We start from the raw sequence: 25,797 nt of genomic DNA, 5'->3' as shown, positions 1-25,797 counted from the left end.
TGATCACTAATGGTACCTTAAATTAGATAATACAAGAGCATATAATTTTTATTTTAGATTAAACCTCTATTTTTTTTAAATGCTAAATCAAAAGACAAAGAAGTTTTTGCCTACCAGACCTACAAAATTTGTAAGATTAATTATTAAAACCGATGTTGGGAAGGATGTGATAAAAACCAATTTTCTCAGACCACTGCTTATATGAGTATGTATGTACCATCCTTTTGGAGGTCAATTTTACAATATGTAACCAAATTAAAAACACGCATAATCTTCGACCCAGAAATTCCACTTCTAGGAATTTATCCTCATTACCTGATTATCACATAAATATACAAAAACATATCTACAAGTATAATCAATTAGGAAAAAAACTAAAAATAATTTATATGTCCATTAATAAAATATCAGTTAATGAAACTGATACATCAACTAAGGTTAGTCAATATTTAACTGGCAGTGAAAAGGATCCATCTATATTACTAAGTAAAAACATTACAGAACCAGTACCAAGAATAAGTCTACTTTTACCATGAAAATTAATGTAAATTTCACGAAAGAATGCTAGATGGATATATAACAAACAGTTAAAACAGTTCTATCTTTGTATCTTGTATATTGTATCTTTGGGATACGATACTGCAGGGCTCTTTTACTTTTTACCTTATAAATTTGTTTTACTATGTAGAAGTGTATTATTTTTTAACCAGGAGAAAAAGTAGTCCCAAGAATTTCAAAGGCAGAGATATTTTTCATTGGTCTCCTATCATAAGCAGCACCATTCTCCCCAAAAATCCTGGTAAGGGGTGTGATTTTGTTTTTAATGAAGAAATGGAAATTAATGGCCCATCGAACCTTCTGGCCCAGAAAGTGGGCTGAAAGAAGATGAAAAACAGTGTTTTATATACCAATGAAGAAAGGTAAAAGAGAAAAAGTGCTATTTTTCCCCACCCGAAAAGTACTCAATTTTCTATATACAAGTTGTAATTTTATTTTCTGCCCCAAATCTTCGAGGGAAACCTATACTCTAAATCTCTACAACACAAAGATAAAAAGTGACCAAAATACTCCACTTAAATAAAAAGAACTATTATTTGGCTCAACTTGCGTTAAAACAAAAACAGAAAATATCAACATCATCTATTTAGGATCTAGCTAGTGGATAACATTATAACGTCTATTAAAACTCCACAGAATTTAACTTCAGAAATTTCCTGACCTTGTAGATACTAACAATAGTATTTATAGATACTCCTGGCAGGTGCTAACAACTGCTCTGGAAGACAGGAAAAGTTGGTAAAGAAAATGTTAATTCTGAAACTCCTCAGTTTTATCTATGTTTTAGAAGTTAATCCTGTCGCCCCAATCACTTACTACATCTTTTCTCATTCAAATGGAGGATTATGAATTACATCTATGCCCAGCCTTCTGCTACCATTCATTAAAAGTGAGACATATATTTTAAAATACATCCAAAATAGGCTACATACCAATTCTGTTGTAGTAAAACTAGGAAGAGGTCTACCAGCAGGAATAACTAATGATGCTGTATAGAAAACAAAATAAACATTATACATTCATTACAATTTACCAGTTTAATAAAACTGATTAAGTATAGCTTGTTTTAAAAAAAATGTTTTCCATCACTAACATGTCTGACCATGGTGAATTCTAAACTTCCTAATTACAAGTGAGGTAAACGAATTTAATTATATTTTTTCCCCGAAAACTTCAGATAAAGACTTTACAACTAACCTGTTTTAAGTACCAAAAGAAAATATTTCACTGTTATCAAGAATACCGTAGTATAGACATCCATAAGAAAATACCTAGGCTATTTTAATTAAGTCAATGTAGCACTAAATCTCCATTACAACTGTTCATAGGGGAGAAAAAGGAGCATTTACTCAAGTAGCACATTTCCAATAGACTGTACTATTGGGCAGAAATATGTAACCCAACATAAACCATTTTAAATTTTATAGGCCCAAAAGAATTTCCAATCCATTCATTTCATGAAAAGTTATTTATAATACTTAGGCAACTAAGCCAGCACAACTACACAGTTTTAGGAATAAATGAATAAGAACATGTCTCCACAAGTCTGCATGAAACAAGTATAACTCCTAAGAAAAATACAAGAGAACAAATTCCTAGGAGAAGACCACCCCAAACCGCATTAAAGTTGCAATCTCACGTACCTTTTCTTTATTATCTACCAATTTTCTACGCTATCTCTTTGTTTATAGTACACCTAAAATGTTGACCTAATGGTTGGAAATGGAAGCTTTAAAAAAATAAGTGTAAAGAACAAATAGTAACTATAGTAGAAAGACCTCAATAGATCAACTTAACCTTAAACTTTACCTCAAGGTTCATTTTACCTAGCTGAACATGACTGTTATAGTATCATTTTGTGTTTTAATAAAAAGAGAATGTTTTAGCATGTTTATGCAGCACATATATACTAAATGTAATGTTTATTATGGCATTTTTTCACATACCACATTAAAGTAAATTGTCCCAAAGATTTGCTTCTGACACTAGAACGGCTCCATCATAAACAACAAGTCACTCAGAAGAGCAAATATTTTTTTTAAACTAACCATTCTGCCCACATTAGAACAAGGAAGTGAAGCTACAGAGATTGGTGATTAATGAAGCAGAAAATTATTTTTATCCTCTGTTCATCTATGGCTTTGCTTATTAACAGGCATTCTTTTAGAAAGGCTAAATTAGAAAGAATTGGTGTGGCAGGAACACAAGGGTATTAGTCTTAATTAGCTGAAGTGAGCGAAGCTTAAGCTGGTACAGCTGAAGCCGTAGCCGGAGAGGAAACAAAAATCTGTTAACACGCTGTCTAAAGCAATTAAATGAATTTCTTGAGGAAAAATAGCAACAATCCCCCTCTTTTAAATACCTTGCAATAAATCCTAAAGGATAATTCTCTAATCTTATATAAATCAAACAGCTATAAGAGAGTTTAAGAGTTTCTTTATAGTCATCAGAATAAAAGCACTGAACAGTTTTGTAGTGAAGCTTCATGCAGCTCCTCCTTAATTTTGATATTAAATGCACCATTTACATACTTTCACAAATTATATATACCATTATATGCGCCTGAAACACACTTTTTAAAATATTCAAGATGGTTTCAATAACCAATTAAGTTTTAACTGAATATGTGTCTTTACTTAAACTAAAAGTGTTAGAATTTTGGTCTTCGTGTATATATTCGAGAAATAATAAATTTCACAAACAAAAGGCTTTATAATATAGAAAGAATTCAATCCCACAAATGTAAGGTAAGAAATATAAATTAAGAAAAAGGTAATGTTACATAATAACATTTACAATGATATTTTTTTCCTATACACCAAGAAGTCTTTGATACATTAAGGCAGTTAATAACTTCACAATTCTTGGTCCTGCTTTAAACCATTCCAAATCTTAATATCCAAGTCACGTGACTCAAGAGGTGCAAAGACTGGTCAATATTCTTTGTGACTACTCATTAGCATATGCACACCTCTGATAACCAAACTGAATATTCTACCTCAAATCACATCAAGAACCAACAGCATTGCTGAAATTTTCACCAGATCTAAATTCATTGGACATATAGTTTGTACCTGAAGGAGTCTGAATGCTCAAAGATGAAAGGCATCACAAACCTCTCAAAACAGTGATTGATGATAGTTTCATCAAAAAGACTGTGACATGAAGACCAAATAGCACAGATTTGAATTGCTCTAGAAATAGGGCAGTCATAGACAAAGTGACTCTATATCCCAGTTAACCTAGGACAGTCCTATTTTACACCTATTATTCTGAGGTTATTATTAATGGAATCCTATTTCTCTCTCAAAAGTGGATTATAGGCAAAAGACTCAGAAAAGCCAATGTGATATTCAAGGAGAAAAAGTTGGAGGACTGACACTACCCCATTTCAAGACTTATTAAAAAGCTGTAGTAATCAAGACAGTGTTACCTGGTGAAAGAATACAAATACAACAATGGAACAGAACAGAGAGCCAAGAAAGTGACCCACATAACATAGTCACGTGATCTTTAACACAGAAGCCAAGCCAATACAATGGCACAAAGATAGTCTCTTCAACAAATGGTTGAACTGGCTAACCAATGCAAAAACACGAAACTAGACACAGACTTAACACCCTTCAAAAGAAAGAAAAAAAAAAAAGACTAAAAATAGATCAGACCTAAATGTAAAATGCAAAACTACAAAATTCCTAGAAGATATAAGAAAATCTAGATGACCATGAGTATGGCCATGACTTTTTAAATTCAACACTAAAGGCACAATCCATGAAAGAAATAATTGATCAGCTGGGTTTTATTAAAATTTAAAACTCCTTTGAAGAAAAGTCAGTATAATATGAAAAGACACAGTGGAAAAAAATGTTGCAAAAGACATATCTGACAATGGGCTGTTATCCAAAATACACTAAGAACTTTTATAACTCAACCATAACAGCCCAATGGGCCAACGACCTTAAAAGAACTTCGTCAAAAAAGATATAGATGGCAAATAAGCATATTAAGATGCTCCATACCATAAGTCATTAAGGAAACACAAATCAAAACAATGAGATATCACAACATCCCTATTAAAATGTACAAAATCCAGAACACTGATAAGGCCCAACGTTGGCAAGGATGTGGAGCAACAGGAATGCTCACTCATTGCTGGTGGGAATGTAAAATGGCACAGTCCCTTTGAAAGACAATTCCTTACAAAACTAAGCATACAACCCAGTAGTCACTCTCCTTCGTATTTACCCAGAGGAGCTGAAAACTTACATCCACACATAAACCTCCACACAGCAGCTCTATTCCTAACTGCCAAAACTTGGCAGCATCCAAGATGTGCTTCTGTAGGTGAACAATCGAATCAACTGGCACATCCAGACAATGCAATATTATTCAGTGTTGAAAAGAAATGAGCTATCAAGCCACAAAAAGATATGAGGAAATCCTAACACCATATTACTAAGTAAAATAAGCCAATCTGAAAAGGCTAGATACTACATGACTGATTCTAACTACAGGACATTCTGAGAAAGGTAAAACCATGGAGACAATAAAAATATCAATGGTTGCCCTGAGTTGGTGTAATAGGAAAGGAAGAATAAGAGGAACACAGAAGATTTCTAGGACAATGAAAATACTCTGTATGATATTGTTATAATGGATATATGTCATTATAAATTTGCATAAACACACAGTACATACAACACCAAGAGCAATAATGTAAACTATAGACTTTGGGTGTTTATGTCAATATAGGTTCATCAACTATAACAAATGTACCCCTCTGGTAGGGGATATTAATAACTGAGGAGACTATGCATGAATGGGGGCGAGAGATAGATGAGAAATCTCTTTATTGTCTCTTAAATTTGTTGTGAATGTAAAGTTCTACAAACATTACATCTTTTTTAAAAAGTGGATTATAAACTATGTATAATCACCCTAAGAATAGAATAGCAGTTCTCAAATTGTACTTTGCAAACCCCCAAGGGTCCATGAGACCCTTTCAGGGTGTTCACAAAGTCAAACTATTTTTATACCAAGACAATAAAAATCTTTTTTGTTTCATTTCTCACTAAATTTTTTGTTCTTTTTTTGACATTTGCCCTTATAGTGCAGAGCACTGATGAGTAAAAGTGAAGGCACCTTGGGACACCTGGGTGGTTCAGTCGGTTAAGTCTCCAGCTTATTTTTTTAAAGATTTTATTTTTACAGAGAGACTGTGTGTGCATGAGCGGCAGGAGGGGAAGAGGGAGAGAGACAATCCCAAGCAGATTCACCAGTGGGTGCAGAGCCCGATGCAGGGCTCCATCCCAGGACCCCAAGATCATGACCTGAGCCAAAACTAAGAGTCGGAGGCTCAACTGACTGAGCCACCCAGGTGCCCTAAGCATCTGACTCTTGATCTCAGCTCAAGTCTTGATCTCAGGGTCATCAGTTCAAACCCTGCGTTGGGCTCCATGCTGGGTGTAGAGCCTACTTAAAAAAAAAAAAAAAAAAAAAAAACAAAGTGAAGGCACCTTAGCATGAATTAAGGCAGTATTACCAAACCCGACTAGCGGCCACTTTATTTGTTCTCCATCACCACTCACTCACAGTAAAAAAGATAAAAAACAACAGCAACAATAAAATGGTTTCACTAAAGAAGTTCCTGAATGTAACCATAAAGAATTATTTTTATGAAATTTCGACCCTCAAGGATACTTCCTTTTAATATTCTGTGGGATGAAATGGGAAGAACACAAAGCATTTCTGCAGCATACAGATAACACAAGGAAGTACGTGGAAAAGGGCGGGTGCTGTTATTTAAGCTGAGAGCTGATCTAGCCTCTTATTTTTAAAAAACACTTTTTTTAACTTGAAAGAATAAGTGACACAAACTACGGTTATTCAGACATGGATATTTGGCAGTCATTTTTTTTTTTTTTAAATGAACCAAGTGTGCCCATCACTTTGAGGAAAACAAACAGACAGTATTTGTTTGGTAAGGTAAAATTCAAGCTTTCAACCAAAAATCTTAATTTTGTGAACATTATATCCACCACAGTGAGCTTGACAGCTTTCCAATACTTTTCTGATGAAATGTGCAGTAATATTAATAGTGTTTTTTTACTTGTATAACAAACAATGTGTCAAATGCATAACTCAGTGAAACAATATTTTCCAAATAACTAACTTACATTACAAAATCACACACAGGTTAAGGAGTCATTCAAAGTGCAGGACACGCCAGTGAACTTTAATATTACAAAAAGTCCACTGTAAAGTTTCAGATTCCACCTTGTAGCTAAGCTCTCAGAAACTACCACTTGTTGAGTTTTAGTGTAGTATCAAGTTACCTGAAATTGCTATTAACATACTCTTCCTTTTCCAATTATACATCTGTGGAAGGCTAGATTTTCTCATATACTTAGCCAAAACCACATATCACAACAGATTGAATTTAGAAATAGATATGAGAATCCAGCTGCCTTGTATTAAGGAGACATTAAAGAGATTTGCAGAAAAGTAAAACAATGCCACACCTCTCGTTAAATATTTTTTGTTCTGAAAAAGTTACTTTTAACAAATACATATTAACATATAATCAATTTTTTAAGTTTAAAAAACATTTTTTACATTTCTCAGCTTTAATCTCTAACATGGTAAATAAATACTTAACAACCCACATAAAAGAAAGCTCTTCGAGATCCTCAAGTTTTAAGAGTGTAAAGGGGTCCTGAAACCAAAAAACAAAAAAGTTGACAACTGAAGATACAGGAAATTATTAAGCAAATGGATAACAGAGTCAAAGAAAATATGATAGAGCCAAAAGCTTTAAATATGGAGCAAAGGCAAATGACTTACTCCATTGTAGATTTAATTTGAACTTGTTATCAAGAGATAAAAAGGTTGTAGAAGTAAGTTAGTTTAGGTTATTTTAATCAGGCTTTTAAAAGCCTACAATGAGACGATATAATTAAGGAGTACTTCAATTTTAGGAGGCTATTTACTTCAAGAATCTTATTGTAGGGAACCTAGAAATGAAGGGGGATTAAAACAAGGCCTATAATGCATTTTTAAAGGATACATGCACTTCCTCCTAAACCGTTTCATTATAAATGATGTAGAAAAGAATAAAAACTGTCTTGTTTAAATGTAATTATTTCTATTATTCGAACTTCCAAGAAAGAGAATAAGAATACAGTGTGGAATGAAAGCCAGCTAATTATTTCTATTATTCGAACTTCCAAGAAAGAGAATAAGAATACAGTGTGGAATGAAAGCCAGCTAGACATATTAGTTGCAAGACTATTTTGTGATTTAAATCACTGGTAATATTACCATCTTGCGGCAAAATCAAGTATTGCAATTTTGAATGACAAAGAACCTGAGCAGTGTTAACTGGTCTTGTTAAAAAACAGTCTAGTCTTTCATTCCTCCACACTGGCCACTCTCCAAGTCACTCCTGGGTTTAAAAAAACAAACAAACAAACAAACAAAAAACCTTTAAAGTTCTTCAATAAAGAAAAAAATGTTATTTAAATAGAGAAATAAAAGGGATGACCTAATAAAATAGTTAAGTTAAAAACAAAAGCATAGCCCAAACCCTAGAAACTGATGTAAAATGTTTCAGTGTGTCAACTTAATAATTAAACTGTTGTGGCTAATTCTTATAGAGCAAAGTTATATTTTATAAGCATAACATTAGATAAAAGTTATGTCTGGTAATTCAATATTCATTGTTATTTCATTTTTTAAGTTGTAACTGCTGCCACACTTAAACTCACTTGTTTTGTAATAAACAAGATACTAGCCTCCTTACTATTTTCTCTTCATCTTGGCCCATGTGATTTTCCTTTGAATTTTCCCAAGTGTGCAATGAACAACCTAGTTATTACTGACAATCTAACCCAAAATCTAATCCAAAATCTACCCTCACTTCTGGCAGACATTAATCTAATTCAGCTAAACCAAATAAAACCTACGTGTGTGCATGCTGCATGCAGACAGACACACACACACACACATTAGGGTAGCATAAAAATTATAACAATCAGAAAAGAAGGAATAAAGGCTAGAAGATAACACAGTATTGTTTATCTTTTCTTAGTTACTTTTTTCTAGGTTAAATTGATACACATAATATGGAAAATTATTTCCCCCAAAAGCAAGGTTTCAAGTGCAAGAAATGAAGCACACAGGGTTAATTTCTAGCCATCATTATATAATATCCAAAACAGGGAAGTAGCCTGAATGATTTCTATATTCTTGTTAACTTTCCATTTAGATTCCAATACAATAGCAGATTTATAATATACACAACAAGCAAGAGAAAGATAAAGAATGCACAAGCATGCAACCACCCATCTTTCCCTCTGCTTTTTCAGCAATAGTGGCTGGGTTACTCCTTGACTCGACCCAATCAAATTCTCTGAAGTAACTAGTGGGTACTCCCAAAAGCCCACAAAAATGTAACTTGTTCCTCTGAAGTAACACTTAGTCACCTTTGTGGACTTTAATATTTTGAAAAGCTAGCCTGAATAACCTAATTTTGTTGCCAATGATTACAGGATGATGGTTTATTCTGTGTTCATTTAATAGTAACGGTTTTGAGGTCCAAGCCCTCTCACCTTAAGAACATTACTCTAATATAAAACCACCACCAAATGAGAATTTGTTCTGAAGACCAAAATAGTACTAATTTACTAGCTGCATCCAACCTGTTGATGACTGCAACGTTTGGTGCAAGCTGTTCGGCAACTGAAGGGTGAACACAGGTGAATGGACACTATTTCTGAAGAAGTCTTCTGTTGCTTTAGACTGCAAAACCTTTGTTTCCCAAAGCTGCGGAGAAAAAAAATGTTAAAAAAAAAATTAGGATATTTTTGTCTTTCTTTAACTTTTTAAAAAAATGTCAGCTGATGGCACAATGAATGGGTAAGCACTAAAGTATAATTAAGGGGTTAAAACGGTAATTTATCAGTTTTTTAAGAAGAAAAAACAAAAAGGGCAACTTGTATTGTCTACAAACCTGCTTCAAGTCTTTTAAAACTTGTTCCTCTATACCTTCTTCAGCAAAGAGATCCCTCACTCCTTCAATTACATCTTCAATTACAGATCTGTAGAGTTTAGGCTACAAAAAAGGAATTGTTAACATTTTAAACTCTCAAGTTTGAATGTATTCAGTTTACATGCAGGGTATACTTTCTTATGGTTTAAAGAAAAGCCACCATAAGGATTTTTACTAAGTACAATCTACTCCCAGTATAATCTTAGCTCTCCATAAATTGTGTTAGCTTCTGACCCATAGTCTCAGGATATCTACAAGGCTGACTTACAGAACTGCAATCAAATACGAGAAAACATTCATCAAGATGGTAGGTTACAGTTACATTAGTTTTTCTATCAGAATTTAACCTTCCATTTTTTTATTAAAATCAATTAACGTATAATGTATTAGTTTCGGAGGTAGAGGTCAGTGATTCATCAGTCTTACATAATACCCAGTGCTCATTACATCACGTGCTCTCCTTAATACCCATCATCCAATTACCCCATTCCCCATCCCTCCCCTTCAGCAACCCTCATTTTGTTTCCTGTGATTTAGGTTTTCTTATGGTTTGTCTCCCTCTCTGGTTTCGTCTTATTTTTCCGCTCTTCCCCTATGATCCTCTGTTTCGTTTCTTAAATTCCACATGAGTGAGATATGATAATTCTTTCTCTGATTGACTTATTTCTCTTAGCATAAATTCAATTAAGGCAGGCAGAAACGAATCTGTCTTCAACTTACTTTTTTCTCAAAGAGGCCAAAGGAATTTTTAGAGTTCACTATATTTCTTCCACATATGTGAATAAATTGCAAGCCATAAGATTGAGACAAGCACTTACAATAGAGTAACCAAAGACTATCCCACTTCCAAAATACATGTAGTCCAAAAAAATATTCGGAACCACTGTCAAGCAAAAGTACAACTGCCCCAAAATAGATTCCTAACAGACACTAGCCAGGACATGAATGAGCCATACCCTTCCATGAAATGTGGCGATAAAAATTGTGTAGTTCTAGGACTGCTTTTTCATACTACCCAGTAAATACTCTAAATACTCCTGCTCACATCAAGAGTAGTTAGGTTTAAAACTAATCCCTCTAAAGATCCCGGGTAAGCTTATGAATAGGCCAATCAGTAACGTTATTCACAGGCATATCCGTTAAGATTAAGTGCCCTAGATTAGATGCTTCTTCTCAAACAGTTTACCCTGATAAAGGCATACTAAAGTGATACTTCAGCGTTCACCCCAGCTAGTTTGATGGCATTTACAGCAAGAGTAAAAAACTCCTCGGGCTAAAAACTTCCTTAAGATCCACCCTGAGTAGAAGAGTAGCTGTCAAAAAATAAACCATTAGAACACAATTTTTCAAAAGCAAAACAGGTATTGAACATACTTTCTCTTCTGGAACTAAGGTTAGACTTTATATTCTTTCCCTGTTACCTTTATCAGAACTAGGTATAGTCCAGGAAATCCACCTTAACCTCTTCTCTATTTGAAACACACATACCCGCCTTAGAGTTCAACATCAGAGAAAATGGTACACATGGTAAGCTTATATTCAAGCCTGAGTATTTACATACCTTAAAATACCTTAACATCAAAAAATGGGTATACATTGAAATTATGTGTCTATAAAAATGGACCCTTTATGCTGAACATGTGTACATGGAACCCATAAAATAACAGACCTCAACAAGCACATTGCCTTTCACCAATAAGAAGTTTGTTCAGCTGAGCTGAAAATAAAGGTAAATCCTTGTTTTTAATTCAGCTTTTTAAAAACTGATAGAGCGTTTCACAAGTGCCATTTAGCCTGTCAATTCTCACTGTGAGGTTTGGGTACCCCTTAAGGGTAGCAGATAAAGGTTTGTGTTTAATTCCAAATGTATGCTTAAGCATTCAGGATGGGGAAATGGGAGGAGAGAACTCAAAAAATATGCGTGGGATAACACGAAGTATCACACCACTTGTTACTTCAGGTAAATAATATAGCTCAGAATCAATAATGGCCGTACCGAAAGTAAGAATTACAATGAGAGTACCACTGAACTCGGAAATTTTCTAAACACACAGGAAACTGGGAGGGTTAGCGTGAGCTCCAGCTCTAACCACCTCTTCCAGACCCCCTCAGTGCGGGCGAGAGTGGAGAGGAGGCGGCGGCTGTGGTTCCTCCAACGGGCCGGTCCCAACTTCCGGCTGAGCTACTACTGGTCCTCATCGGCTTCCTCCAACGCGAAGGAGAACAGAGGAGAACAGCCGGGGCCACTACGGGTGAGGGTTTCTGAAAGGCTGTGAGGGGCCGGGAGGGGAAAACGCGTGTGCAGGGCTGGGCTGCCGCGATACCTGGACCGGCCCTCCCTCCGCACAGAGCACAGGCCTACAGGATGGCCTGGTCCTCCTTACCACGGGGTTGACGCAGGCCATGACAGCGGCTCCGGCGCCTCTCCTCTCGCGCCTGCGCGGCACGCGGTGCCCCACCAAGGCCCCCTCACCGCTCGCTTTGAACGCGGCGTGCACGTTGCCTGCGCAACTGCGCAAGGACGCTGGGGGCGGGGCGGAGGAGGAGAAAAAGGCTAGTGCGCTGAGCAGGAGGGATCCCAGGATAGAAGGAAGAGGTTGGTCTGCATGAGCAAAGAAGCCCGCTAAAATGGGCTGATGAGTGCAGTCTAAACAGCTTTGGACTGTGCAACCGACCTCTGAAGAACCTTTATTTCCTCAGTCTGTAAAATAAAGACTGAGAAAATAGGGGAGACCCGTTGCAGTGGTAGATAACAGTTCACCTTCAGCTTGGAAGGGGGTTGGGCCAGGAAAGTGGGGAGACTAGCGGCTTCTGTCCTCTCCTTTTACCAATTTCCACCCCTCCCCCTGCGCCCCACGCACAGCTGAACTCCAATAAAAATACAACAAAAGCCAAACTCTTCTAAGATCGATTCTCAAAGTGTAGGACGACAACATCCGCATCATCTGGGACCCGGTTAAAAATGCAAATTATTGGGCCCCACCCCAGACCTACCTAATCAGAAACTCTGGGATGGGGCCCAGCGTTCTATAATTTCAACACGCTCTCCAGATGATTCTGATGGTCGCTGAAATGAGATCTGCTCTCCCAAGACGAAGGCTCTCAGCTTTGGCTGCCCAGTGAAATCACCTGGAGAGTTTAATAAACATTTGGCACCTGAGTCTCACTGCAGAGACTCTAATTCTATTATGCAGCTTAGGTGGAGAACGACTGCTAAAATAATCAACGCCCGGCACTGCCCGGCTCCTCCTCAGGTAGAAATCACCGTCTCTTGACCTGCAGTAATTCCTTCCCTCCCCTGAAAGGTAGAGCATCTAGGAGCATAACTTGACGAGGGCTGAGAGTAAATCTAAGTATAGATAATGTGGAGTCTTAAGAAAAAGTCGTCTGGGGGCGCCTGGGTGGCGAAGTCGTAAAGCGTCTGCCTTCGGCTCAGGGCGTGATCCCAGAGACATGGGATCGAGCCCCACGTCAGGCTCCTCTGCTGGGAGCCTGCTTCTCCCTCTCCCACTCCACCTGCTTGTGTTTCCTCTCTCGCTGGCTCTCTGTCAAATAAATAAATAAAATTTAAAAAAAGAAAAAGTTGTCTATTGCCAATATTCTGCCTTGTAAGTAGCCTTTCTAGTATGCAGATAGGTCCTGACTTAACCAGATGGGTAGGTTATTTAATGATTTAAAAATCATATTAGGTTTAAAATTGGCTGTTTATTTATTTGTATGTATAAATTCTGTAGAGCTATTTATGCCCTACTGCTCTGTATTTGCTTTGCCTGGGTCAGGTACCTTATGATTTGTGAGTTTCAAGCAGCTGATTTATATGAAGTCCTTTAGAAGACTTTCTGAAATTAAAAACTATCTGAAATTTCTAATACAAAAAGCCAAGAATTTTATATAGTAATTTTTAATGATTGTATCTCTACCTGGCAATTTATTACCAGAAGTATTCAAAGTGACTTATCTGTCACCCAAAATAGAAAAGCTAAAAGCAGTCATTGATTCCTACTGATATTATAAAATCCAATTAAATTATTCAAGCTGAGAAATAAGAAACCTGAAGGGTCCCTTGTTTTCCAACTTTTCATAGTCAAGTTTTAAAACCTTATTCTTACATGCATATGATTGGTAATCACCTAACAGCATATTGTTTTATATTACTTCCTTATATATCCTTCCCTTCTTGAAGCTATATTATAGATCATACATATTTCTGAAATTAAATTTGGCCCTTAATCCCCATAAAACGTGTGGCTAAGAGTTGAACTGTTAATGCTTAGTATACTTAGTAGACTCAGGTCACAGAGAGGTTATGTAACTTTGGCGGAGAAATGTCAGCAGCTTTCCATTTGCCCCTTGCAGTCTGTCTGGATGGTTACGAGTAGACTCAGATGTAATTTTTCTCCAATAATAAACAATAGCTTTTAGAGGAGGTATACTTTAAACTCTAGGTGAATTCTAGATGAATCTAGGTTGTAAATATGCTCTGGACCTGTGGTAGCCACCATCCAAGATGGCCTACAGTGATCCTCACTTCCTTCATTCACAACCTCGTGTTGTCCCTTCCCACATTATACCATGGTTTGTCTGGATGGTCAATAGAATAAAGCAGAAGTGATGCTGTATCACTTCTGAAATGAGGTTAAAACTGACTGGCTTCCTTCCTTGAGATTCCTTCAGATCACCCACTTTGAGAAACAATAGTGGTCCTGTTGTGAGGACACTCAGGTACTGAGGTAGCCTGTGGAGAGGACTGTATGACAAAGAACGAAGACTTCAGCCCCTAGCCAGCAAAGATCAGAAGCCCGTAGACAATCACGAGTAAGCTTGGAAATCGATCCTTCCCCATTTGGGTGGTCAGATTATTTATTGCAGCCCCAACTGACAGCTTGGCCGCATTCCTTTGAGAGACCTTGAACTAGAACCACTCTCTAGGCATTTCATGATTCTCAATCCTGAGAGACTGTGTGAGATAATAAATACATGCCATTTTAAGCAGTTAAATTTGGGGATAATTTGTTACACAGCATGAGATAACTAATACAGGACCCATTGTCTGGATTGTGACTAGCGAAAGTTTAGTTTTCTCTCATTGTAATCTCAGCATTTAAAGTTTTTTGAATACCCTCATCAATCATAAGAGCATTTGAAAAGTATGTAAAGGAATCTTTATAGACTGATATTTAGTGGCATTGACCACAGGTTATCATCAAACAAGCAAACTCTTATAGTTATGGGATAGTTGTATTTCTTTTGTCAATTTTTCAAACCCATCGGGGAAGTGTGTTGCATACACAAAACACTTTTGATGCTAAAATTGAAATTTCAAGATCCCGAAGCTTCAGTGAGGCAGTCTTCAGTGACTATTTTTTGTGTTAGTAAATAGAAAATAAAAAAGGAAAGGTGAGCTTTGGTCCTTCTTTGAGCACTCAGTTCTTTGAAATTACACCTGCAGCAAACCACAAAGCTCTCCCCCAGCTGCCCATCACAATTCAGAGCATCAGATTTTCATTTTCCCCTGCTTTGTTTACGGACTATAAAATATAATATTTCATTTATAACACACACAAGTTTTGTAACATTTAAACAAATCTAATAATCGGACTAATTTCTTTGTATTCTGTATATCCTCATTATTTTTGCCTGGAAATCTCAGTGATACTACTACAATAGTAAAGAAACAATATTTCACTTTTCTTATTGTGAGAAAAGGCCACATCTGTGAAGTCCTTTCTCTGAATGAGAATTTTTTTTTTAAAAAAGGTATTTTAGAGACAGACCACTATCTTTTGCATATTAAATTTTATAGTCAAATACAGGGTATTTCAGTAACTGTATAGACTCTAAATAATATATTTAATCAGTAATGAAAAATACAAGTTAGTCTATGAGCATATGGCTTAAGGCAGCAAATATTCATAATTAATTTCTGAACATTTTGCAACCAGTGCACTAAACCCAGCAGTATTGTTTTTCTCTGCCTGTTTCATCCTTCACATCTTCCAGGAAATGAAAATGCAGATAATCTTGCCTCACCTTGTAACTTTGAAATGGTACAATGTTGGTAGTTCTGATTTATTTACATTCTGTACTTTTGTAACATTTTCCATTTTGTAAGCCAAAATCAACTTACATTATTTGAACATCAGATATTGCTTCACCATGATGAATTCCCCCTCCCCCCGCAACAGGATTTCAGTTAAAATAACTGTGCCACAACGCTATGGCCAACTGGTGATCTTATCACAGAGTGGAACATTCTTAATGATCACATTACTGCCTCTTTCAAAATGTTTTAATATTAAAGAGATGTATACATTGTGTACATATGAAAATTAGTGATTATAATTAACTCACTGAAAGTGTGGAGGATGACTTCAAACACAATTTTCCCCATGGCTACTTTTTCAACATTCTCATCAGGGTCTGATAGGATTCAGTAATTTCCTAGCTAACAAATGATTCCGTTTTCATTCTTTAAATCACAATGTGTATAATCATACATGAACATGAAATATTAGCAAGCATAATGTCCATTGTCTCCAGTTAATTTTCCAACCTAAATTCTACTTAGAGAAGATAGATTTGGAGAGAAAAAAACTAGCTTTGTGCCCACAATAACTGTACTTTTCTTCATACCTAATTTGTCTCATTTTATAAGAGGTAAATGGCAGCATCTTGAATATTCTATGTTGTTTCCTTAGGTGCTTCAAGTATCAGGAGAGGCAGGGAAAACATGGAATAGACACAATGCCTCCTATTCCTCCTGCTAAATATAGCTTAAAAAACCTCTGGATAGTATATATAAAACAAACATAAGAAGACCCTGAATGGCAAAGAGAAGAGCCCAGACCAGTTAGGGACTTTACAACCCAGAGAATGGCACAGCAGTGAATTCCCTGGTTTTCTTTTTGCCTCATGTATCCCAAACTGGGTGCTGGTGAAGTGGACAACTCAAAAACACCAATTGTCACAGACAAAAAAAAGCACGAAAGCCTTCTCTTTCTAGCCGAAGTATCAGGAAAGGGGCAGCAAGACAGGAAGTTCTTAAACAACACTCCTCCACTGCAGTCAAACACATAGAAAAGTTTGGCTCCACCCCACACCTGTCAGCAAAGGCAAAGTAGGGAGTTTAGACTTCTACTCTTGCCCACGTGTAATGAGGTGCAGCCATTCCCACAATGTCACTGGAGACCACATGGGATGCTTGGACTTGCACTCCACCCAGCTATAAAGAGACACCCTACTACCCACTGGGGTTGTGTCAGAGAAGGCCCTGCTGGCAATAGTGGGACCTGCCCCTTGCAGCGCCAGTGGAGACCATGTGAGAAGGAGCAACAAGGCACCGCTCCCTATCTCAGCCAGGGTGATGTCAGTGGAAGCCTGGTGGGGACCCTGAACTACTACTCAACCCAACAGTAATGAGAGCTCCTCCCTCCCTTGTGGTGTCAACAGAGGCTGAGTGGAGGATAGGCCCTTCCCCTCCACCTGGCAATAGCAGGATGGCACTTTTACCTTCCCCCACTGACCTGGTGTCACAGGAGACCAGCCAAATCAGATTTAAAGAAGATCCAGTCTCATAATAACCAAAATGTCCAGCAAGCAACTGAAAATCATCTGTCAAACCAAGAACCAGGAAAATCTCAACTTGACTGAGAAAAGACAATTAGTAGACACAACATAGAGATGACTAAGGTGTTGGAATTTTCTGACAAGGATTTTAAAGCAGTCTTCCTAAAACTGCTTTGATGAGCAATTAAGTGAGCAATTTAATGACCACTTATGAAATGAAATAAATGAAATGAAATGAAATGAAATGAAATGAAATGAAATGAAATGAAATGAATTTCACAAAATGAAAACATTGAAGGTCTCCACAAAGAAATAGAAGACCTTAAGGAGAACCAAATGGAAATTTTATGACCAAAAAATAGAATAACCAAAATAAAAAACTCTATGGATAGGCTTGTTATGAGTTGAATTATATCTCCCAAAAAAATATGTGGAAGTCCAAACCCACCGTACCTCAGAATGTGACCTTATTTGGAAATAAAGTCGTTGCAGATGGAATTAGTTAAGATCCTTTTAAGAAATCTCCTTTCAAGAGCAGGACAAAGACACACAGAAAGGAAACAGCCATGTGACAAAAGAGGCAGATATTGGAGGGATGCATTTACAAACCAGGAACACCAAAGACTGTCAGCAAACACCAGAAGCTAGAAAAAGCTGGGAAGAAATTCTCCCCTACAGGTTTCAGAGGTAGCATGGCTGTGTCAACACCCTGATTTCAAACTTCTAGCCAAGCTTCAAATGGAGACAATTAATTCCTGTTATTTTGACTTTCAGTTCATTGTAGTCTGTTATGGCAGCCCTAGGAAACTAATACATGGCTCAGCAGCAGAACCAAGAGGACAAAGGAAAGAATCAGTGAACTTGAAAATAGAACAAACAGCCCAATTTGAACAACAAAGAGAAAAATAGACAATTCAAATATGTGTCTTTCTTGTCAAGAATCATAAAGGCCAGAAGGAAATGGGCTGAAAGAACTGTCAACTCACAATCCCAAACACAGTGATAATATCATTCAGGGAAAAAAGGGAAAATCAAAATATTCTCAAATGAAAAAAAAAAAAACTAAGATTATTTACCACCTGCAAAACTACCCTAAAAGAATGGCTAAAGGGAGCTCTTGAAATAGAAAGGGAATGCTAAAAGGCAGAATATAAGAAGAAAGAAAGAAAGAAAGAAAGAAAGAAAGAAAGAAAGAAAGAAAGAAAGAAAGAGAGAAAGAAAGAGAGAGAGAGAGAAAGAAAGAAAGAAAGAAAGAAAGAAAGAAAGAAAGAAAGAAAAAGTAAAAAATGGTTAAATGTAATAGACTTTTCCTTCTCTTGGCCTTTTGAGGGTGTTTGACAGTTGAGGCAAAAATTGTAACATTGCCTCATACAGTTCTCAAATTCTGTTATCAGTGGAGGTGGACAGAGGAAGATAAGGTTTCTTCAGTTCACTGGAAAAATGTTGACGGATAAATTATATATGTAGAATGTAATACCCACAGCAACCACTAACAAAAGCTACACAAAGAAATACATTCAAAAATACTATAGATAAATCAAAATGGAATTCTAAAAAAATTGCACAAGTAACCAACAGGAAGGCAGGAAAAGAAAAGAGAAATAAAGAGCAGAGGGAAGAAACAGAAAAAGACATGCACAGACCAGTGTTGGCAAGAACACGAAGTGTAAATGGTGCAGCTACTTCGGAAAATAGTTTTGGCAGTTTCTTGAAAAGTTAAATATAAATTTACCATATGACCCAGCCATTCCACTCATACCCTAGAGAAATGAAAACATGTCCACACAAACACTGATACATGAATGTTCATAGCAGCACTGTTGATGAGAGCATAAAAGTGGGGAAACCCCAAATGCCTATCAAATGAGAAATAGGTAAATAAAATATGGTATAGCCACACAACAGAATGCTATTTGACAATAAAAAGGAATGAAGCACTGATAAATGCATGAACCCGGATGAATATAGATACACAATATCGATGAGCCTCAAAAAAGTGATATTAAGTTAAAGAAGCCAGAGACAAAAAACTTACATTGTTTAAATCTATTTATGTGAAATGTCCAGAGACAAAATTAGATTAGTCGTTGCCTGGGGCTGGGATGAAAATAGGAAGTGACTGAAGGGGTGCCTGGGTGGTTCAGTCAGTTAAGCCTGACTTCCGCTCAGGTCATGATCTCGTGGTCCTGGGATGGAGCCTCTCTCCTCAGGCTCCCAGCTCAGCAGGAAGTCTGCTTCTCCCCCTCCCTGCCCTCCCCCATTCGTGCTCTCTCTCTCTCTTTCAAATAAATAAATAAAATCTTTAAAAAAAAAAAAAAAGAAGTGACTGAAAACAGGCTCAAGGAAGTTTTAGGGGGAGACGGAAGTGTTCTAAAATTGACTGTGGGTGATGGTTATACGATGCTGTAAATGCACTAAAAATCTTGACTGTACACTTAAAACAGGTGAATTTTATGAGATCTAGTCATCAAGAAAGCTGTTAGAAGGAATCAAGGAATCAGGGGAGGCTCTCTTCTCTAGGGTGGACCTAATTTTTTAAAATTATGGTAAAATACACATACCAAAAATTTGCCATCTTAACCATTTTTTCAAAGAATTTATTTATTTATTTTAGAGAAGGAGAGAGTGCGCGAGGGTGAATGAGATGCGGGGAGGGGCAGAGGGAAGAGAATCTCAAGCAGACATCATCCCACTGAGCGCAGAGCCGGGCATGGGGCTGGATCACATGACCCTGAGATCATGCCCTGAGCCAAAACCAAAAGCCAGACACTTACCCAACTGAGCCACCCAGGTGCCTCTCATCTTAACCATTTTTAAGTGCACAGTTCAGTGGCATTAAGTCCATCCACATTGTTGTGCAACCATCCATCTCTGTAAGTCTTTTCATATTGCAGAACTGAAACTCTGTACTCACTAAACAGTAACTCTTCATTTTAAATTAGAATTGCATTTTATCCTTATGGGGCAGGTCCAGGAAATTAAGTGCCTGGTGTTGTTTCAAATACAGGGGGAAAAACCTTCTGAAGCTACCAAATGGTTCCAAAATATGTTTAACAAAAGACAGATACACTCATTTCACACAAAAGTACCACTTTATTGGATGTTGGGTATTAAATGAGTAAACACGACCCCTGGCACAGAGTAGATGCTAAAAGCCTAAAGGTGCTTCCTCTTCATTTTCAGCAGCTTTCAAAAATAAGATTAAATCAAATTGTAAAACAAACACTTTATTTTTTTCAACCCCTTGAAGATATATGTGTGTTTATTATAAAAAAGTATATTTGTAAGTGTGATAGACTTTAAATTTCTTGAGGACTGAGGCTGTATATTATTATCCCTATATGCCCCCTGAGTTCCTAGCATAGTACTTTCACTGCAGAAAACATTCATTAAATGTTATCGATTTGATTTTATCATTAAACTGCTATAAAACAGAATTTCTCTCCTATTGGGGGGGTGGGGTGGGGAATAGGGACCAAAAATAAAACTATCCATAGGAGAAGTAGTGACGATCTCAATTCATTCATTCAATATTTTTTATTTTACATACAGGTCATAAACTCTGGCTAAGGGATCAGTACCATAGCATTGACATTGATACAACCATCACCTACCACCACCCCTGTCTTCAGGCTTCCTCCCAGAAAATGGGAAATTACTGTAGGCAGAGTCATCCCAAACAAAATCCTAGATGGGGAGAGAGGAAAGAAAAATATGCAAGCAATTACAAAGTAACGAGATTAGTACTAAAAATTACTCGTGAGGAGCACCTAATTTGAAAGGGGAGAATCAGGAAGGCTTCCTGGAGTAGGACCCCTCAACTTAGACTGTGGAATGAGCCAGGGATAAAGGAAGAGTGTCTCAGGGAGGGTGCCATACAAGCCGAAGCTGGGGCCATGAGGGAGGATGTGGTGGGTTTGAGGAAATGAGAGCAGGTCGGTTTGGCCACAGGACGGAGAATAAGCCAAGTTTAGGCAAAGCTAAGGCTGGCTGGTCAGTGTCAGATTGGGTCCTCCCCACTGATGGCAGCGTGGGGCCTGGACTGGAGGACAGCCACTAGAATCAGAGGAATAGTTACAAGTCTGTGGGGAAGGAAGAATTGGGGCGCCTGGGGGGCTCAGTCGGTTAAGCACCTGCCTTCGGCTCAGGTCACGATCCCAGAGTCCTGGGATCGAGCCCCGCGTCTGGCTCCCTGCCCAGTGGGGAGTCTGCTTCTCCCTCTCCCTCTGCTGTTCCCCCTGCTTGTGCTCACTTTTACTCTCTGCCCCACTCTCTGTCAAATAAATAAATAAAATCCTGAAAGAAGAAAGAAAGAAAGAAAGAAAGAAAGAAAGAAAGAAAGAAAGAAAGAAAGAAAAGAAAAGAAAGAAAAGCCTGCAGCAGAGGCCATGTCCACAGGAAGAACAAGATCGAAGTTACTGACGTGTGTCCTTTCCTGGTGCTCAATCACAGGAGGCAAAGAGGAAGCGAGGAGGAAGACCCCAAGAGACTTCAGCAAGTTTCCCAGAAGGGGGTGGAGATCTACTGACAGGGAAAGGGCAATAAAAAGAGGGCGACAAACATCATCTCGTTCACAATTTTACCCAAGGCCACTTCTGGTCCCCGCGTGAGTTTAATATAGAATTTGTCCTTTTCCACAATGAGTACTTAGCAAAGCCTTTGAAAAGTGTTTCAGGAGGTCTCAAAATTATCCAGTGGAGAGGCAGGCTCTTGGCATTTAACAATGCCACTGTTCAAAGATGCTCTTTCCTTGTCCTTTTCGTGGCACTTGAGGACCTTTGGGTGGAATTCTCTCTGAACAGTGTGAAAATATCAAAATAAAGCCCCACAGAAAAGGCCAAGCATGGCTGCTGGCGCCATCTCCCACCCCCACGCAGCCACTCACAGGCCTCCAGCATCTCTCTCGGAGACGGGGAGCAGAAAAGGAGTAATTCTACAATGTTTGCAACTGGGTTTCCCCAATCAGAACAACTATTCTGCTGGGGAGGTTAATAATCTTCAATTCCAAAATCACAACGATTTCCCCATTTGGGACGGTATAGTTGATATCCAAGCATTACTACCAGTAAAGAACACATAAGTTGAAATATACAACCCAACTCTTCAAGAAAAAAAACACAGTCAGTCCTAAAGTGCCCTTAAAGGGAGTCCCAGACACCCACCCTCTCTGGGAGGGTGAAAAGTTTCTGAATGCAATTGCTTTTCTGGAAAAGAAACTAAAAAATAATAGGCCTGCTTGCCACTGTACCCAGTCACTCTGCCTTCCCTCCTATTGCAATGGGTGAACTGTGCATGCCCTTACCCAAATCAGGCCTCCCTTGCTAGCACCTGAAAGCCCATCCCTTGTCTACTTGGAGATATGATCCTAGCGATTCTCTCTTTCTCTCTCTCTCTCTGTCTTTGGCATCATCCATTTTCCTTTTGCTGCTGGATCACTGCCAACACACAGATATCCCCCACCCAGGGGTAGAGCAAGGGTGAGAAAGGGGGCAGTCGGTCCTGGGTGTGGGCAATGGCATGGGCATTGTCTGTTGAAAACTTACAAAGAAGGAAAACGAGGAAAAGTCGGTCTGCTTGCTCTTATCACCACGTGTTGGCAATCCAAAGCAATGTCTGAGATAAAACGCCCCCCACCCCAACTCTTTATGGGTACAGTGTTCTAAACAATTCCTGCAATTACTGTGGGGTTTTAATAATACATACGAAAACGTCAAAGCGGTGCCTATTAACGTCTTAGTGTTTAAGGAACTTTGTAGTGTACATAGAAGTGCATTTGAAAAACCCTCCAGTTATACAGTTGGACCCAGGACACATGTGGACTCAGATACCCATATTCATTTTGGGAATTCATAATGGTCCAGAGTCATTCATACTTGCTTCAGATGCAGTTCCTGTCTTCACTCCCTTTGGTATTACAGATTCCACGGTGTAAGCCATCCATCCACAATCAACAGTGATCGTAAAGATGAAGAAATAAAACTTGAGTTACTTCATTTTTGTCATTCTGTGTGACCATTTGGAGTTGCTATTTGTGTCTTTAAATTTAAAAGAGTAAAACAGTGGGACACCCCTCCTCCCCGCCACTGGCTCAGTCAGTAGAGCATAAGACTCCTGATCTCAGGGTTGTGAGTTCGAGCCCCACGTGGGGTGTGCAGATTACTTAAAAATAAAGAGATAAACTTAGAAAATAAATAAGTAAAAATAAAAGAGTGAAACAGAGTGTGTATGGCAAGATGTAATATTTTTGCTTAGGAAGTTTTTGGTTACTTCACACATGAAATATTTATTGTATTTGAGTAATAGGACCTTTAAAATGGAAGTTTATCCTTCTATCTTAATCATTAATTATTTTAAAATCAAAGAATTAAGCAAATAAAACATTAAACTAGCAGTTGCCTAGATTGTACCTACTGCAGATATTTCTGTATTATTAAAATTCATGTATTAGTTACTGGACAACTATTTACAGAATGTTATTATACCAGACTGTAACACACAACCAAAGTACAAACTGTTGGGTAAATATAAAAACTACTGAATAAATAGTTGTGTTGTTTTCATCCTGCGGGGACTTGGAGGAATTTGGTGGGTGTTCACAAGATTGTGAAACCAGCAACTCGTTCATAATTGTTCTAAATTTCATAACAAAATCTGAAGTGAGATCTCCATACCAACATGAAATAGCATTGGCTGGTGGAACCCAACCAAGAAAAATTTTAAAGCAAAGCAAGAAATGATTAAGAAACGGCTGAATTTATTTTGAAATCTGTAATGCCTTCAACACCACACGCACAGTTAATGGAAACTCTGAAGAACGCAAGTGGGCACATCCAAAGCACCTGATTGAAACAACGTGAGATTCAGATAACAAGGGACCGAGAGTTGACAAGGAATTATTTTTGAGAAGTACTGGTAATGAGGAAGAGAGGGGAAATTTTAGCAAGAGTCAACATCCATCAGATTTAAGAAAACAATGACAAAAAAGATGGAGACTACAGACACTACTAAGACCAAGACCAAGACTTTGGTCCTAAGCGGGGAGGGGCGTTAAAAAGATCTCATCCTCACCAGTTACTGTCCCATTGTTTCTATTTACAGCAAAGTTCTTCAAAAAGCTGTCTACTCACCTCTCCACTCCTACTTGAGTTGTCTGTCAACATCACAGATGAGTTCCATGCTACCAAATGCAATGGCCAACTCTTACTCCTCAGCTTATAGGATCAGCAGCATTCGAGGCAGCTGGTTACACTTAGTCTAGCCAGCCTCTCTTCCTCCATCTCCTTTACGGGATCATCCTCGTTTTTGCTGACCTCTAAACGTTAGAGTCTAAAAGCCCACTGCTCAGACCGCTTCTACTCCCTATGCTCACTCCTAGGTGGTCTCACCCAGTCTCACAGCTTTGAGTACTCGCACCTCTAAACATCCCATCTCTGGTCCGACCCTCTTTCCTGCCTGGTGTATCCACCTGGATGTCTGTCTGATAGGCATCTCCAAGTCAACACACCCAAACCTGCATTTATTTCTGATCTTTCTCCCCAGATTTTCTCTGTTGACATTCTTCCTCTTCTCCATAAAAGACAGGGCCCTTTTCTCAGTTGCTCAGGCCAAAAGTCTGGGAGTCAGTCTTGTCCCCCTCCCACCCCCACGCCGCACTGGGAGCCCGATCCAGTCCGTCAGCACACACTACTGGCTCTGTATTTCAGACGTGTCCAGTCATGTTTCCTCCCCTATCACCACTCCCAGGCACCATACCATCACCTCTCACCTGGGTTACTGCGGTGGCCTCCCAACCACACACTGCTTCTGCCACTACCCCCTTCTACGTCCATGGAATCATCTTATTGCAGTTCAGTTCCTGTCATTCATCTGCACAAACCCTCTCGCGGCTCCCGTCTCACTCAGAATAAAATCCAAGTCCTTCCCAAAGACCGCAGAGCCCTGTGTGATCTGCTTCCCTCACCCACCCACAACCTCTCTGATCTCTCTCTCCCAACCATCTTCCTGTTCAACTGTTCCCACCACCCAGCAGCCATCTGCCCTCCTTGCTGTTTCTCCGGTAGGCTAAGCACACTCCAGTTTCAGCGCCTCTGCCCCAGCATTTCCCTCTGCTGGACACACCCTCCTCTGGGAGATCTTGGTGACTCGCTTCCTCACTTCTTTCACGTCTCCGCTAGAATGTCATCTCATCAGAGAGGACTTCCCAGCCAACCTATCCAAAATAGGTTTCAATTTTCTGCCACTCTGTTGCTTCCCCCCCCCCCCCCACCCAGCAATGATTGCAGCACAATATCTCTTTATTGTCCAGCTTCTTCCACTATTAAATATCCGCTACAAGAACAGGAATTTGCTATTTTGTGATTGCTTATCCCCAGTGCCTAGAAAAATGCAAGCACACAGTAAGCACACAATAAACATTAGAGTCAGCAAGACAATGAGTTGGAACAATGGTCACATACCATTTTGAGGTGATTCAAAGTGACCACTTAAGGCAGCCAATGTTAAGCAAACCTTCTGTACTTTAGAGCGTGGAAGGAGCCTCTGGGGACGCCTGACGTGTTTAGCCACATTCATGCATTTACTCATGCCGTAAAATATTTGGAAATACATTGTTCTAACAGACTTTG

General features: G+C 38.4%; 1 protein-coding gene across 1 annotated transcript in view; it reads right to left on the bottom strand.

The window, feature by feature from the left end:
* GTF2A1L (general transcription factor IIA subunit 1 like) overlaps window positions 1–12,589 on the bottom strand; it is a 45,596-nt gene extending 33,007 nt beyond the window's left edge. Inside the window, exons 1-4 of the mRNA XM_011217440.3 lie at window positions 11,992–12,589; window positions 9,569–9,670; window positions 9,258–9,381; window positions 1,491–1,546 (exon numbers count right to left, since the gene is read on the bottom strand). Coding sequence (XP_011215742.2) covers window positions 1,491–1,546; window positions 9,258–9,381; window positions 9,569–9,670; window positions 11,992–12,012 — 303 coding nt within the window. The 5' untranslated portion in view covers window positions 12,013–12,589. The remainder of the gene's footprint in view (window positions 1–1,490; window positions 1,547–9,257; window positions 9,382–9,568; window positions 9,671–11,991) is intronic.
* Window positions 12,590–25,797: the final 13,208 nt, after the last annotated feature.

Source organism: Ailuropoda melanoleuca, chromosome 4, assembly GCF_002007445.2.
Source record: "Ailuropoda melanoleuca isolate Jingjing chromosome 4, ASM200744v2, whole genome shotgun sequence".
Taxonomy (NCBI): domain Eukaryota; kingdom Metazoa; phylum Chordata; class Mammalia; order Carnivora; family Ursidae; genus Ailuropoda; species Ailuropoda melanoleuca.
Note: the sequence above shows the minus strand (reverse complement) of the source record. Positions and strands in the feature narration are given on the sequence as shown.